General features: G+C 38.9%; 1 protein-coding gene across 1 annotated transcript in view; it reads left to right on the top strand.

The window, feature by feature from the left end:
- Positions 1-18287, top strand: part of plce1 (phospholipase C, epsilon 1) — an 87991-nt gene that overhangs the window by 46447 nt on the left and 23257 nt on the right. Inside the window, 12 exon segments of the mRNA XM_079595346.1 lie at positions 3274-3590; positions 6019-6164; positions 7203-7461; positions 7802-8010; positions 12448-12474; positions 14114-14783; positions 15489-15674; positions 15761-15878; positions 16077-16257; positions 17272-17394; positions 17488-17624; positions 17708-17946. Of these exon segments, the coding sequence (XP_079451472.1) occupies positions 3274-3590; positions 6019-6164; positions 7203-7461; positions 7802-8010; positions 12448-12474; positions 14114-14783; positions 15489-15674; positions 15761-15878; positions 16077-16257; positions 17272-17394; positions 17488-17624; positions 17708-17946 (2612 nt within the window).

The raw sequence follows: 18287 nt of genomic DNA, 5'->3' as shown, positions 1-18287 counted from the left end.
AGAGCACCTCAGATGCTCTGCGTGTCCCAATAGCAGGATCACAAAACGAGCGATGCTTCCTGTCTCCTTTGAGACCTGCACCATGAGTGGCCCATGCATAAAGATCAGGGCAGCTCATTCACAGCTTAATGTGGTGTATTAATGTCCCCCCATTTTGCTTCAAAAGATGCCATGTGCGAGGAGGAAAGGACACAAGGCAGATGCATGTGATGGCTAATGAAATGCGAATGGATGTGAGAACAGCATGCTGTGATGTACCTGAAGCTCACCTCAGAAGACCTCGTACTATGATTGGCCATTGGCCCTTCTTTATGTGACATGAAGAATGTTACTACACGGCTCAGGCTTATTACATTTTGTCAATCACTTATTTTTTCAAATAGTTTAATTCACTTCGCAATTGCATTTCTGAGCTGAACTGCAAAGGATTTTACTGCATTTTTATGCTAGTGAGCTGCTTACCTATACAAGGTACCTAGACTGCCTTGATACTTATATTCCGTATTGATAAAAGTTGAATCTATTTTACCTTTTATTTGTGTTCTAGGTTTTTTCTGTTTATTAAAGTATTGGGCCATTAGCTTAGCAACATGTAGGGTTGCCACCCGTCCCTTAAAATACGGAATCGTCCCGTATTTACATGTAAGATGATGCGTCCCGTATCAAATCAATAAGGGACGCGATTTGTCCCGTATTTTACATTAGGCCCACATATAGTTAAATAAAAACATAAGGATTTTGCAGTATGGATAATACTAATAGCAAATATAAAGAAATCAATTTCTTAGTAGAGAAGCTCATTGCGTGATTGCATTTTAGCGTCTTTGTTTCTATAGTGACTGAGTCTCGTGAACATGTGCTGTAAACCTGCACGTTTTTTAACCCCTTGTAGCGCGCTGTTCGGGTCTTTTCGACCCCAAATGACGTTTGCTGAAATAAATAAAACATTATATTTGTCCAAATAATGTGAGACTTTGCACGGTTGACAACACTCTACATCTACAAAAAAAAAAAAAAAAAAATGTCATTTTGAAACATAATAGTTTTTTTTTTTAGGATTTATAGTTTTAGGAGGATTTATTATATTTTTTTTACTTTAGGCTATATAAATAAATATTTTTTAAACAAAAACAGTAAAAAAAAAAGTTAAATTCACTTTATAAAAGACCCACATTTCTAACGTTCATGGATATAGATAATTTGACATGGTTTAGTGTAAGATTTTTGCCCATCTTTTGGAAAATGCTGTTTTAAAAGTAAAGAAATTATCACTTTAGTAGATGGCTGCAGAGCTACACCATTTGCTATTTGACTAAAATACATATTTTCAATAGCTTTTAGTTGGATTCATATCTACATATTATGAAATCACGGTGGCAACCCTAGCAACATGCTAACACCAAAATATAGATTGAGTTTTAGTGCGTACTAGAAACACACCCTCATGTTCTATCAGAAGGCTTTAGACTGGATACACAAATCAAACGGCACTCTCACACTGCCCCTCCTGTTCTGACGGTCGCCATGGTGGCGCGTCGAGCCGAAGGAGTCTGCAAACACTGCTTTTGACAGCTGATGCTATCCAGACAAGCATGATTCACAGTATTTATATTATTTTTGCTTGACCTGCCCTTGAGCACCATACCATCATAACCGTTTTCTGATCACAATCTCAGACGAGAGTGGAGGAAACGGTGGAGATATGTAAATATACTGAGGCTTAATGAAGGATGACCGTGCCCGCTGATGTTAAGAATTGGTCCATCAGTGTCACAATATATGGGTTATTTTGGTTATTTACAACTCTGGCATGTATTGCGTCTTCCACTTTTACTAGACGGCACTGATGAGACCAGTGTCACACAGTATACATTATCAAAGTTATTTATTTTTTTCTTTTGCGGGTACTCTCCGCTTCTCTTTAATTACTGTGTAAATACTGAGCTTTATTGTATTATGATTGGTTTATCTATGTCTGTGTTTATCTTCCTCCTTTGCGCTGTACCACGAACCCTGTTGTGCAGCAATAAAGTATATTAATTCGTATGTTGACATGAAAATGTTTGATTGATTTCATAAATACCATTTTAAGGGCATATGATGTAAGAAATGTCCCATGTAATGGCTCTGTTCCAAACCCTGCTAACCATTCTCTACAAATGCAACTTTGTGTCTTGTATAAATAGCCCTAACTAGTCTGTTACGTTTTAGCTAAACTTTCCAGGACATAATAAATTTGATTTATAATCAGTGTTTCTTCTAAGTTGTCCACCATCTTGGATTGATTTTTGAAGGATGCATGTGATGCTACCTTAGTATATAGCCAGGTTGCGAAATTGTTCTTCCTATTTTGGAACAAGCTTTGTATCAAGGCACTCCAATGATGCCTTAAAATATTGCCTGTGGATAGAGCTATAGAGATTTTGGAACGGAGTGGGTGTGTCTTTAAAATGGCAAACTAAAACAATCCCATTAGGCGAATCCCAGTTGAATGGCCATGTGTACACAGCAGAAGAATCTGGTTGTTCAACCTGTCCCCAGTACCCTTCTGTTCATACAGTTTGGTTATGAAAGAGAGTGGCTATGCAATCTGTTACTAGTGATGCAGCGATTAAGGTTTTTTTTCATTCCGTTTTTTTTATTATACCGGTTGCATTTTTTTTTTTTTGCTCTATAACAGGCAAACAAATAAAAAAAATAAAAAGACAAAAAAATATCTGTAGCAATTTGAAATTAGAGGCAATCATAATCTTTGATTTTAAAGCAAAAACAGAATCAGTTCCTTTCAGAGATACATTAATATAAACCCCCACCCCCAATTCAGTACGTATATTTTTCTTCTAATATTTCGTTCAACGCGAACATTAAGCTTGCTGTGGCTGGTAGAGTATTTGCTCTGCTTGGTGCATCTGTCACTTCTTTGTGTCCGTCTTCAGCATGTCCCGTCCTGTTTACAGACTTTGTAATATTTCCACACAAATTACATTTTGGGAAATGACTGCAATGCAATTTATGTGCAAGACTGGTTCATATGTACTTTGTAACGATAATCTCTGGCGACAACTAGTTGTCTGTTACATCGTTGATGCACTTCTTGTTATTCTTTGCTGTCAATCACCAATGTTAGAGCTTGCAACCTCTCTCATGTTAAGTAAAATGAAAGTAGTGGTACAGTGTGGTTGGAGAGTGATTTTATAGTTAGAGAAAGAAATTGATGGTTACCTGTCCATAAAGATATAATTCAGTAAACTCTGCTGTCTTTGTCTCTCTCAGAACGGCAGCTGTGCAGCTCCATGGCCAACTCAAGCATGCTCCCGTCTGCCGTGACAGGCATCAGTAAGGAACTAGCTGATCTGCGGCACCTCATCCAGTTTCCAGAGGAGATCGCTACCATCCTGACTGAACAGGAGCAGCAGCTGTACTGTCGTGTCTTTCCCCTTGACTACCTCAGCTTTCTCACCCGAGACCTGGGGAGCCCAGAGTGCCACAAACGCCACCCGCACCTAAAAGCCTCCTTGTCCGCCCCCATCATGCCCACTCAGAACGACCATCACAACACAGTAGAAGATCTCGTCACAAGATTCAACGAGGTGAGCATTCATTAATGGTGCAGATTCATACCGAAGGAAGTGGAAATGGAAGGGCAGAAAAGTAGCTTTGGCTTTTAAAGAAAAATTGAGTAGGACATCACAAGTGTTTGTTCTATTGCCTGTTTTACTTGGATCTTTTCACATTCACAACGTGCAGCTACTTATCAAAACAGATGTGAGTTTATTGCAGTTGTCTTAAATATTTGATACTAAGAGTGCCAGAGGAAAATTGTGTTTCTCCTTGTGAATAGAGTTGGAAGAAAATGATGTCATCTTTAAGGTACATGCTTGTCTTTAGATCAGCTGGTTTTGATTTTGAGAAACAAAATGGATGTGAAATGCATTGTTTGCCATTTTGGCTGAACTCTAAGACTTAAAACATTAAAAAAACGTCAAATGTTGAAGCTTCAAAGTTGGTTATGTTTCATGTAAGAGCCGGAATCTAGACAGGTTATGACTGGGAATAACATGTGAAATAAAGGTTTGCAGATGCTTACAGCCATGACATCAATGCTTGTTATATAAGACTCACACAACTCAGTAAAGTGACCTTCAAACTGACTTCACATTGTGACAGTCTTCGAAGCCAGTCTTATATCTTGTCAAGTAGCATAATGCTCTAAGGAATCACCTTTTGTCGTTGAGTGCAGTTCTTTGAAAGTTTTTATCCCCCGCCTAGTTGATCAGAAGAAACTTTTCTGGTAAAAGGGAGTTAAAGTGAATGGATCACATAACAAGACTATACTTCATCCCACCAAACATTAATCCTAGTTTCCTTTGTGAACAAGTCAAAGATTCCTCCTTTGATTTAGGTCGCTCTTTTACCTTAATGTCTCCTGTGGCTAATTCATGCCCCAGCAGTGTGATGTGTTATTTTGGTTGTGCTGTAACCCTCATACATCCCTGAAGTGTTGCCACTGGGTGTCCATACAGTCCAGGATTTGTTGTCTTTGTTGTGGTCAGTTGTTTGTGGTCTTACACAACACTTTATCGACGGCCACCTTTGAAGCCCCTTCCAGGGTTCAGTGTCTCTGGCAACACTTACATAAGTTTTTAATGTGTCAAATCTGCTGTCCGTTCGCCGCTGGCTGGTTGGCCTGCACAGTAACTCGAGCAGCAGTTTGTCCGGTGGAAAGCTGGCAAAATGACATGAGCTCCAGTGTACCCTCGTATAAAACGTTCCTGCCCATCCGGACCCCAGAACAACTGTTTATGTAACTGACTGACGTTCTGTGAGGTGTCAGGCCATCACATAAATTGTTATTGTTATAAATACCGTTATGAACGCTCAGGACTACAGACAGTCGTTTTCTGTGACTTTGTGTTTAAAGGAAATGTAAGTGGTGATTGACCATACAGGACTCGCCACCACAAGTGCAGTTGCTAAGGTGTTCTGAGTAGTCTTTAGCATGTTGCTATGCAATTTCTAGGATGCAATTGGTCAGGATGTTCAAACAGAGCAATGCTTTGATAACATCACATGGTGTTACTCTTTTCAAGGGAAACAACCCACAAATGACTTCATTCTCTGCATATTAAGCTGACAAATGAGAAAGTAACAGTGGAGATGGGATTTTTTTCCCCATTGTAAGAATTCAGATGACTTCTGAAAAGGGTGGAAAGGATATTCTTAAAAAATTCAGAAATACAGTTTGGTACAGGGCAATGCAGGATTTGGAACAAAATGTGTGTTAGTTAGTGAATACATAATGACTGAATTTTAAGAATAACTATTTATTTAACTATGAGGGTGTGTGTAAATAGTCAGTGTAAATAGACCAGGGGTGCAAAACACAGGTCCTTCATCTGATCTATTTTTCAAGGCAGCATAGATGTATCCTTCTCTGCCTTTTATATCCCAAAATCCTGTGCTTTCCATTCTGTGACATTTGAGCTAAAAAATAAAGAAAATGGTATCTGAAAGTTATAGTTGTTGGTCAGTTTGTGTAAATGTACATTTTTGAAGTCATCAGAAGTACATCAGAATTCTGTCCGAAATCAGTTTCGTGAGGTACCTTTGTGCGCAAACACTGCCTACAAAGGTATTGCCTGATAAGGCAGCGAGGCAACTGCCTAAGTTTGTACCCCTGGTCTAGACCCACTCCTGTTATCTGTGTTAGTGTTACAGGATCCAGTGGGCTCAACTCTACATTTGCACTCAAATCTTAATTTTTCATCGAAATGTAAATTAAATCATGTTTGAACTCTAGATTTAGTTTAAAGCTAGAGATTTATGTTACACAATCTGCAGTGTTTCTTCCAAATACATGATGATGATGATGATGATGATGATGTTGATTATACAGCTATAATGTGAGCGAGTGAATCAAGTATGGAAAGTATAATGGAGATCAGCATTTTCTCAAGACTGTTGTAGTTGTTCTTCTGTCAGCAAGGCCTTATAATAAGGCGTGTGTTGTGCTTTTAGGTGAGCTCATGGGTGACCTGGCTTATTCTGACTGCTGGGTCCATGGAGGAGAAGAGAGAAGTCTTCTCATACCTCGTCCATGTGGCGAAGTGCTCCTGGAACATGGGCAACTACAATGCGGTCATGGAGTTCTTGGCAGGTCTCAGGTATGGCATAATGCCTTGAAAGTGCTTGGTTCAAAAAAGAAATGGCCCTGTAAGAAAAAAAAATGGTCCTCTCTGTTTGAATTTCAGAATGCTTAACAAAGTGAGGAACATTCTTGAGACATTCATTTGTTTTTGACTGCACATTTGTAAAGATGAGTCTCATGCACTGTTCACACCACTGGCGACTTTATCGCTGTATGTCCCTAGTCTCTGTAATGTGAAGACGCTTGTGGGTGTTCCCAGTGCTGTTGCTCTAATGCTATTGGTAGATTGCATGTCTGGCCATATTTTTAGAAAATGTAATCACAAGTGATATAAATGGAAGATATCATTCTGATTAGACTTCTTTAAAAAAAAAAAGTAACATACATTCTGCTGTTGGAGAATGTTGTTATATAAATCACAGCAGTGCTCAGTGGATTAAATCATCAACTAGATTAAGGATCGATATATCCACAAATTAAACCCACTCATACTTTCAAAAATGACTAAAACATCATTCGAATTTGACACAATACATTTTCTTGTCCCTAATAATCAACATAATGCAGAGGAAACTGTAATATGAACTACATCAGTGCTAAACTGCTCACTGCATCATATACTTAACAAACAACACAAACTATGTATGAATCAAAGTCACTAAGAATGCCAAATGTTTTATGCTTACCTTAAAGATTAAAAATTATTAATAAAGTTCTCCAATGGGATTTTCACTACAGAAAGATGTAGCAACCTCTGAGTTTGCGGTGGAGCCAGTTTTTTCCCCCACTTGTGTTGGTATGGAAAGAGAGACGGTGTAATGATATGGACAATGGTTAAAAATACAGATTGTATTACTTAAACCAGAATATAACTCAGGTTGCACTTAAGAATCTATGGTGTCAGAGCATGTACACTAACCCACCACACTGCATCCCTAAATTAACTTTCAAATAACATTTAAAAAGAAAAATATTAAGAGGCCTTGAGCAATTAACAGTCAGGACTCCCAAAATGACGTACCTACTGCACTACTCACCACTTATTCTTCCCCAGGTCTCGCAAAGTGCTGAAGATGTGGCAGTTCATGGACCAGACAGATATTGAGACCATGCGTGGTCTGAAGGACGCCATGGCCCAGCACGAATCATCATCGGAGTACAAGAAAGTGGTCAACCGTGCCCTCAACATCCCAGGATGCAAAGTGGTGCCCTTCTGTGGCGTGTTCCTTAAGGAACTTAGTGAGGCTCTGGACGGTGCAGCCAGCATTATTGGACTACGTCCCTCTTTTGATTCTCAAGATGATCCTGTTGAGGTAAGGATTAGGTGCTTTCAAAGAGCGATGATGACTAACACAGGAAATTGTATCACCACAGTCAAATTTAATTGTCTTTTTCAGTTACAATAATAGCCTTGAGACGATTTTGGCTAGCTGGAGCAATTACCTTTTCATCAAACATTTTATACGCCTGCTGAATTGCTTCCTGAATACATTAGAATGATTCAGCTGGGAAAAATACATTTTCTCACTCTGGTGACTATTAAATCGCCCATTAAAGCTTTTAAAGCCCACAAATCTACTTGTATTGTCCATAATTGTGGTTATTGTCTTTTGTGTGGAATCTCTGTGGTGAAGTGCTCTTTACCTTCCACAGTTTGTCACTGACTACAACAGCCAGCAGAACTTCCTGCAGAGGGTCGGGAGCGATGGGCTCCACAGCTCAGACAAGGAGGCGACCGTCAGTAACATTCTGCAGACGATTCGCAGTTGCAACCGAAGCTTGGAGGCCGAGGAGCCAGAGGAGAAGGCACGAGAGATCACAGTGTGCCCCAAAAATTCCTTCAAAGACAAGAGCAGAAACCAGTGAGTTAATTTTGGACCCTGTTTGCAAATATATGTGTTTAATCCAATCCTTATATGCTGAGGCATTCACAGTTTGTTTTAATAACTTTAACATGCACTCTCCATAGAGGTTTGGGCTATTTCTTTACACTGGTTATCTATGTTGTTAACCAATGAGATCTGTAATGACTAGCATTCTCGTGAATCTTAATGAGTTGCTTGACTGGTGAATGTATGTGATTGACTTCTGCCATTGTTGCTCATGGACAGGGCCAGGGCTGTACAATCAACTTTTTTTGCGCATAGCACTGGTGCTACAGAGTTTGAAAGTTTTGTAGCACAGGCAGCACAATTTTAGCACAAGTAGGAAACGTCTGTTACCATCTCTGAAAATAACCACGAGTAGTGCAGTTCATCACTTATACAGGCATGTGACTGACAAAGGACAAATAATGTTCCATACAGGGCACACATAGGGCTGGGTGATATGACCATAATCTCATATCACGAATATAGTAAGTCATCTCATATCCCGATAACGATACATATCACGATATAGTACCATTTCTGTAAATTCTGTCAATTAATAGTCTATATATATATTTTTTACCACATGTAAAAAAAGACTATTTCTTTAAAGTATATACTTAAAAACTCATTTATATGTGATAATTTTTCTCCCTTTATAGAACTTCTGGGCAAATGTTTGATTAAGAATGTAGAAATATAAAATATGAATGAAATATAAAACACTTTTCAAAAACAAATGATTACAGGCCCAACATAACATTTTGCTATATAAAATGCACTTTTACTTTCAAGTTTAAAATGAGGGCTCCAAACCGGTTCAATGAACGAAAACAAAGAATTAAATTTTGACAGGAACATAACCAGAAATGGAAACAAAATAAAATTGAATTGTTCAGAAACACTTATTTGAAATGGCCATTAACCGGTTAATAACGTTTTTTTATCGTTCTGTTAATATTTTAATTTGCCAGTCAACCAATCACGAATTCAAATAGTACAGACTGTGTAAATGTGATATTGACGCATATCCAACGTGAGTGAAATGCCCGCACTCAGCTGTCAATCATCATAGGTAAGTCGCAATGCGCTGGCGTTAGTTTTTCCGAGGATAAATATGTCACCAACTCTCAAACAATTAGGCCTAAGTTTCAGTGAAAATGAATAGCAGGTAATATGCAACTTCTTGTGTTTTGAAACCAGCAAACGTTGCAGGATAGTGTAGATTAGAACATGGATTCACACAACGTTACATCACGCACTTAAACCGTTTATTAAGTGAAAAAAAGAAGAAGAAGAAAAATAAATATATAAAAGTAATAAATAGGCCCATATGCGAAATATAGGCTATTTCACTTAAAGGAGAACTCCAGCGCAAAATGAACCTTTGGTCTAATTACACATTGTTACCTAGTCAACCGTTATCTGAGATTTGTTTTCATGATTATCGAATGTAAATAGTTTTATCTCTAAAAACACTTTAGCCTATAACGCTAGTATAACGCTAGTATATGGGGCGTAGAGTAATGATGACAAATAAAAATCGCTTGTTAATACCACTAACAAGGCTCGAAATAGCCCCACACTAACACGGTAGCATAATGAGGGTCCCTACCTTCAAACCGAAGCATTGAGAACTTTGACAGTGTCCAGACAGTTTAATAAGAAGATATTTTATACATACAGTCAACTTCACATATACAAGCAGAAGCCATCTTAGAAAAACAGACTCGATCAGTCGATCAACGAAACGCCGATCCAAATGCGCTGAACTGTGTAGAATCTCATATGGTCCAGCGCATTTAGATCGGCGTTTCGTTGATCGACTGATCGAGTCTGTTTTTCTAAGATGGCTTCTGCTTGTATATGTGAAGTTGACTATGTATAAAATATCTTCTTATTAAACTGTCTGGACACTGTCAAAGTTCTCAATGCTTCGGTTTGAAGGTAGGGACCCTCATTATGCTACCGTGTTAGTGTGGGGCTATTTTGAGCCTTGTTAGTGGTATTAACAAGCAATTTTTATTTGTCATTACTCTACGCCCCATATACTAGCGTTATACTAGCGTTATAGGCTAAAGTGTTTTTAGAGATAAAACTATTTACATTCGATAATCATGAAAACAAATCTCAGATAACGGTTGACTAGGTAACAATGTGTAATTAGACCAAAGGTTCATTTTGCGCTGGAGTTCTCCTTTAAATAATTAACATTACAGATTAACAAAATGGAAGGAACATTTTTGCTGAGTTTCGGTTCATTGTGATGGGTTACAAAGCTCACGGAAAGGAAACGGAGAAAACGGCATTGTGCTTGTTTTCTGTATTTTACAAAAGCTTTACCGTTTTTAATAATTTCTTCCTTCTATCCGTATGACCATCAATTACAGAGTAACAGGTTCCTGAGAACTTCAGAAGGACAAAAATTACCGTGATCGCGTCGGCGCGTCACACGCACACGTTCTAGCATTGCTTGACATCGCAGCATGTTCATTATCAAAATAAAATAGTCAACCAAACACATAGAAAGGTTTCTATGCGTTTTAACAACTTAGAGGAATTGGCAGACGTTCCCTTAGGGATCATGTGCTCTGGTAGTGCGTCAAAGCATTCTAGAGTATAAATATGTAGTGAAATATGTATTCTATAATGGTGATTTTTAATTAATAAATGTCGATATACAATGGTTGGCTACATACTGTTAAAACTAATCGTTGTGTTGATATATTTTTTAGACTGCTGACTCTATAGAACAATGGCAAGGAAAACTAACTTTATCGCGCTCCGAGAGCCCTCTAGTGGTCGGGAGCATTTCCGTTGTGTTGCGGCTTTATTTCGTTGTGTTGTGGCTTATTTTTGTTGTGTTGTGGATTAATTTCGTTGTGTTGTGGATTCATTTAGTTGTGTTGTGAACTTATGTTTTCTTTTTAAATTTCGTTGTGTTGTGCACTACTGGGCCACCGTACTAATCACAATCCAAACAACATATATCTGTTGATTACTTGAAAATGCAGCTTAATTTTCCTATAAATCATTAGAAGTGTTTAAAGTTTTATTATAAAATAATGAAACTATTTTAGAGAAAAACTATTTGCATATGTTTACTTCAAATTTCTGTAGAGAGAAGTATTTTTCCAATTTTTACCCCAAAAAAGGGTGTTGTGAGCATTAATGAGTACACAGTTAATGTCATTCAAACTTGTTGCATGGCTCTGCCCTCCTACGTACTTCTGCTCAATTTTCATTTTCCTTCAGTACGTCGTCTGGGTTTGCGGTGTATTCTTGGGTTTTCTCCGGTCAATATTTTACCAGTCTAATCAGCGAACAGAGGGAGTGGCTTAGATCGATCACATTGAGGTTGTGCGCAAGTTTGAGTTGAAGTTTCTTCACGACCAAAAGTTAGCGATTGGTTATGGCAGATCCAGAGTGGCTCCGGGCAGATCCAATAGTTTTAAACTTCAACAAAGTACCCGCTTACAAGGAAGTTAATGCTTGTCAATGGAGAGAGGCCAGACTCTCTGTACAAATGAAATGTACGAGAGTCTGGTAGGACCAGGCTAGCTGGAGGTCGCCCCTCATGCAGAAAGTCCACAAATGAGACTCATAGAAGTCATGAAACTTATGACATTCAAGCAAATCAATTATATGGGCAACGGCATCCAGATATTGCTGTAGCAGAATAAAACTGATGCAATAAACATACAATATATGCAACAATAGGTTTATCTGTGTTCTTCTGGCACTTATGGCTGGATTACTGTAAAATTCTTCTCACACTATAAAACATATCATTCAGTCTACAGTTTACTACTAATTCTCCTCCCTTGACAACCTTGAGATAATTTTTTTTAAAGAGAGTGAAGTAACTACTGTAAAGTGCTTAGGGTTTATTCTGAAGCTTTAAATATCGTATCAAGGTAAAAGGCGACTCCAAAACCTGCCTTTTGACAAAATGTTTCTCTTTGGAACATGTTGTTGTCATGATAGTATTTATGCATGTGGACCTATGTACAGAACAGCATTACAGATCCTATATTTTCTTTAGAAGATAGAAAGCAGTGATGCTTTAGTTCTGTTAGTCTTCAACGCTGAAGCAGTTTTGTCATCTGGAGGAAGGTGCACATATCGGTTGTTAATACTGTGTCTCTGGAGAATCTTCATCGCCTGTGTTGTAGACTCCAGTGTTTTCATCTTTCAAAAGACTGAATCTTGAGCAATCTGGCTTTGATATACTTCTTTATTTCATTTTTTGAAATACTGTTCCAGTAGCAGGACTAACTTTATACCACAAATGTATCAAAGTTGAGCATATTGTGTTTGGATACAGATCCACCCTAGATTTGCCCATGTTACTTTCATTTCTCAAACTACTACCTTCTTTTTCTTTCTTCCATTCAATTCAACCCTCTATCGTTGCTGTCCACTCTCAAGGAAAGGACCTGGGTCAGAGCGTGTCCTGTAAGTTGTCAGATAGTTTCAATGGTTGCACTAACTGGATTGGTTTCTATGTGATGTAGTGTTTCAGATGAATGGGTTTGGTGTGTTTGCACTTAGAAATGCATGCATTTGCTGCCTCGGAAACCACAAGTTCAAGTTCAAGTTCAAAGTTCAATGCAGAATTGAAGACAAGACCTAGTTCTCCAAGACTCAGACCAATCCCCAATCACCTAAAGCACAGACCAAAACAGCAATTCTGATGTCCAGACCAATACCACACCCCCTAAGACCCAGACCAATGGCAACCTTTCTCGTTTTGGGATGAAAGACCTCATCCCAAAACCCAAGGCAAAAACTGTCAGTCCATGATCCAAACGGTCCAATTTAATTAAAAAGACATAATTCTGAATATATTGCAGCATTCATTTAGAACACTGAGGTTATTGTCACCTTTAATACACTTTGGAAATAGACTGCAGTCTTGTCTGATACCATAAACCAAAACCCATATGCAGACCAAGACACAGAGTAAATAAGACCCAAACCACAACCTTTCAGCTGGGGCGCCTTAAGATAACCAGAGGCCCCTGTGCTACAGCATTACGGTAGGCCCCCCTACTACAGATATTTTTTTTTATTTTAGCTTCCTGCCAATTGTTTATGTCAAAATGTATCTTGTCGATACACCGGTTAACATTGTGTATTCTGTGAAATTTGGGGCAAATATAGTGGAATACGCAAATTAACTATTTGCCAGTAGGTAGCGCTTGTGGAACAGCAGAATTATAGCAGTTACATAAACAAAGTAAAGCTGCGCTTATAAACACTACGTTATTATAGGCATGATACGGAGGTAATATGAAAAAATGCAATCAAAACTTTCCTGGCCGAAATGCAAGTTTACAGGTATGATATAAACACCATAAATTAAACAAAATATGATTTATTCTTTAGCAGTAGATCAAAACAATCACTTTGTATAAATGTGGGCTATTTGATGATTACAAACTGCTTTAAAAGCGCGAGCAAGGAGAACACGCAACAGCACAGCGTTTTTACTTTGAAACGTCACCTTTAATTTATTAAATCATAGCCTTTTAAAGTTGCCATTTGCCATTCCTATTTTTCAGTCCCCAGATTTAAATCATCCTGAAATTAATATTGAGACTTTAAAGCAGCACGGATGACAGATTCTATCCACAAGCAAGTTACCAAACCCGCATTCAGCGCAGAGCGGCTCTCTTGCACTGTATGACATGTCCAGTCCGGTTTTCGAAAATGCAGTTGCGAGTCCTGAAAATGTAGGGTTTGTCGTTTATAAAATGTGGTTGTCACTGCTGTAAACTCCCAGGTAAATGGAAGCCTGTGCGTTAATGCACCCCGTCTTTAAGATCAAGACGCCAGCTCTGCCACAGTGCACACATTAAAGAACTAAATGAATAGCATTGTATTGTATTATTTTACGACCCCTCAATTTGTATGTCATAGGTAGACAGTGCTCTTCAATATTGTATGCTCTTGTTAACTCCATTTATAAGACTAATATGGCATGACCTCTTCCAAGAAAGTGATAAGTTTTCCAGACAGAGTTCTGTTTATTCAGTCTCTTGATCCTTTATGTCTGCTTCACCTGCTTCATGTCATTTTTTTTTTTTGTTAGGTTTCTAGTAGGGGACCTCTCAGACTCTGAAGGGGAACCACTTGAGCTGGCTAAGGACATAGACGTCCAGATCATAGAAGAGGTGCATGGACCCTTTAGCCACGGTACAGAGCTCATCCCTTGGTACGTGCTCTCACTTCAGCCAGATATTCACCAGTTCCTGCTCCAGGGAGCAACCGTCATCCACTATGACCCTGAGACCCATCTCACTGCCCGCTGCCTCCTTCGTCTACAGCCTGATAACTGCTTCCTCACCTGGTCCAAGCCCCACAGCAGCTGCGGCCCAGGTGGAAGAGCCAGAGGCTTCATGGGACATCCACCATCCCCCGACCACTTATTCCTGGGCCAACCTGTGCACTGCGGACTGTCCGATGGACTCCTGGACCTTAACGTGGTGAAGGCTGTGTTTATGGGTCACCCTGGAGTGGATGTTAACTATGTGTGCCTGCAGCACAAACTATGTAACATGAACCCTGGTGAAAATGGTGTCACGCTGTTATATGGACTTCACACCACAGACAACAGGCTCCTGCACTTTGTGGCTCCCAAGCACACGGCATGCATGCTGCACAAGGGCCTCCAGGAGGTGCTCAGTGCCATCAGGAAGATTAGGAAATTTCCTGACCAGAGACTGCAATGGCTGCGAAAGCAGTATGTTAGTTTGTACCAGGTACATTTAAACTATTCATTTAGAATATGCAATTCATCCAAGTGAGAACACAATACAATAGACCTATCACTCCAAGTTATGTGTTTAGTATTGAAATAATGCAACACTATGGAAGATTTTTTTATTGCAAGGATTTTTTTTATTGTAAGAATTTTGCTAATGTTTTAAAAAAGTTTGAATGAGATTATGCTCATTTATCCCTTAAACACAGTTAATATTGTAACAAATATTACAACCCTTCTATAAAAAAGCTTGCTGGTCTTACACTAGCTAGCCACCAAGCTGGTTTCCACTGGTCATGCTGTTCTGGTTTGACAGTTTTAGAAGGGTTTAGGGCACTTGTCAGCTGATCAGGCTGGCAGATCTACTGGCTGACCAGCTAAATCAGTTGAACACCACTTTGGCCAGGCTGATAGACTAGCCAAACCAGCTTAAACTACCGTAGGCTGCTTTTAGATAAAGATTTTTGCTCATATGCAGTGTTCTCCTCAGTGTTAAATTACTCTACCGGTATATTGAAGTTCTCAACACCAAACACATTCCACTTTTGACGATTTTTGCCCTGCACTGTTTCCTTTTAACATAACTCTGCTAACTTTAGGTCAGCTGAGGCACAGCTTTCTTTTTTGAAAGCTGAATTCCATTCATCATTATGCATTTTTATTATTGATGGCTTTTATATTGCTGTAAAACTCCTTTTCCTAGGAGGACAGTAGGTTTAAGGGGCCCACACTGGCCCATGCTATCGAACTGTTCGGTGGGAGACGCTGGAATATGGGCGCTAGCGGCCCTGGATCCACCAGCAAAAGTGCAGAGAAGAACTCAGTCCAGAAAAACAGTCCGCTGGGCATCAACTCCACTGTCAAAAAGAAGAAGAAAGCCTTAGTCAGGGTAAGAAGAGAAAGACTGGCAATGTCAAGCTATGTGAAGACCTGGATTGGCTATTTCACTTGAGTAATGCACTGTCCTATTCACAGGGGGACAGTGGCGATGGAACAGATGATGAGATGATCTCCCGCAAGACCAGGAGCTGTAAGGAGACTTTAGGGAGGAGAGAGTCAGACCCTTTGGAAAGTGTTGAGCAGGAAGAGGCTGGTGAGAGTTACTAAACATTTTGTTGACCGCTAATTGGACTCTGGTAAAACATAATTGTTGAAAAATGTTGAAGATGGTATTTCAACTGTTTCACCAATATTTTTTTATTTATATACTGGAGTATATAAATAAGTGGTTTTGTGATGTGAATGTCTTAAGAGATCAGGGACATTGTGGCATGTTTTAATGTTTCCATAGAGGACTGCAGTACCTTTGGCCACCCTGGACCCTTTTCCTTATCCAACAGCAAAGGCCAGTCTCCTGGATCCTCCTTGTCCTCTTCCTCATCTTCCTCTGGCTCCTTTAGCACAAACATCTCCAACCCTACACGCCCACATTCCTCCCCCATTCTTTCCAGCAACTCCAAAAGTCAGCAAGGGTAAGGCCACTCCCTCTGCAGAACAGGCTTGTGCAAAATTCTGAATTTCAGAATTGGCCTCCATTCAATTCATGAATTTGAATTGAATTGACTCCGCCCCACAGGAAGTTGAATTTGAATTGGAACGACAGGAAGTGGAATTAAGTTTATGGCAATTCAAAGAAATTCCCCACAGTCACACAACAGAAAGAATGTGTTGAATCTCACATACATTCAGTGTTAGGAAGATTACTTTGGAAATGTAATTGCTTACTGTTATAAGTTACCCATTATAAATGTGGTTTGGATTACTTTATTTGGATTACTTTAGTTAATAATCAAATTAAAAGGAAATTGCTTTGCATTGATAATTGAATTACACATTTTACCTTTAGTAAATTACCATCAGTAATACAACTGTAAATACAATTACATTAATTTTGTAATTTAATAACATAATTTCATTCACTCCTCAACCCGCATACATTTTGTTCTAAAATATAGATAATGATCAAATTCTTGAAATAAATGACCCCCTCAATGTTGTTTAATTAGTTTTGTTCCAATGTTATTTTAATTTCAAAGTAATCAAATAACACAAAGTTCAAACTAATATAATTTCTAGAATATGTAATGCAATCATATCTGACATATACTGTAAAGCTTCATTGTTAAACACTTCACTTAAAATATGTACGGTATATGAATCTCTTTGAATTTTTATTGAATTGCAGTTCTGCTTCCTTTAATTAAAAATTCGAATTGTAATTCTAGATCCTGTTTTTGACATCAATTCAAATTCATTTCAAATTCGAGAATTGAATTGGAATTCAGGAGTCATTCTCAATTCAATTCTGAATTGTGCACAAGCCTGCTGCAGAAATACAAATGCAGTGCAGTCCCATACAAGATCCAACATGTCCAAGAAATACAAGATTTCATTTGGCATACGCATGCATGTTTAAGCTTACGTTAAAGTGATGCAGTTTTTCAAAGATGTTTTCCTTCAGAACTGACTGTGTTTTGTGGTCTCAGGGCCTGGAGCAGTCGGAGCTGGCATGGTCGAGGGGAAGGTTGCTTCAGGGGCTTCCAGGAGCTCATGAACTCTGACAGCATCATGACCTTTGTTGAATTTGTGGAGCTCTTCAAGTCTTTTAGGTAGAACACATTTTTCCCTCTAACCAAATAGAGGCTTGTGCTTTGATTTTGGATGATTGTTAAAAGTTTCCCGTTTGTCTGCTGTGTGTCCAGCATTCGCAGTCGCAAGGATCTGAAGGATCTGTTCGACACCTATGCAGTGCAATGTAGTCGCTCGGGTCCTGACTCTGTTCCTCTCTACACCACACTGAGGATTGACGACAAACTTACGGGCCTGCAACCAGATCTTGGTGGGCATGTGTGAATAATAGTCATTTTTAAACCAATGTAACTAATGAGGTAGGATGTTTTTACAAAGCTGATCTCTTCACAGATCTCCTAACTCGTAATGGCTCTGACCTGGGCCTTTTTATCCGCACGCGGCAGCAAATGTCTGACAACCAGAAGCAGATTTCAGATGCCATTGCAGCTGCTAGCATCGTGACCAATGGCACTGGAGTGGAGAATTCATCGCTGGGTGTGCTGGGACTGGCCATCTCTCAGCTCAATGACTTCTTGGTCAACTGTCAGGGAGAACATCTGAGCTATGATGAGATTCTTAGCATCATACAGGTGAGTAAAAGAACTCCCTGAAAGTCGGAAAGTCTCAGCCAGAGTTTTATAAACTTTTCTGATCAGACCTATAATTGTTACTTTGAAATTGAAAAAGGTAATTCCTGTTATAAAGCACATTGATATGCTTGTGTAGTAATTTACAGACTTTAAGAAATACATTTTGAGTAAATTTGGCACATAAACTTTAAAGTGGAACCTAGCAGGATTAAAAAAAGATCTAAAGTTCACTCTTATTTTATATTGTCTTACTCATTTATGGAACTGTATATAACAGCATTGAATGTTTTAAAATGATGCAAACCAGCTAATGCCATAAAACACCACTGGATTCATCAAAG

This window comes from Phoxinus phoxinus (assembly GCF_949152265.1).
Source record: "Phoxinus phoxinus genome assembly, chromosome: 21".
Classification (NCBI taxonomy): Eukaryota; Metazoa; Chordata; class Actinopteri; order Cypriniformes; family Leuciscidae; genus Phoxinus; species Phoxinus phoxinus.
Note: the sequence above shows the minus strand (reverse complement) of the source record. Positions and strands in the feature narration are given on the sequence as shown.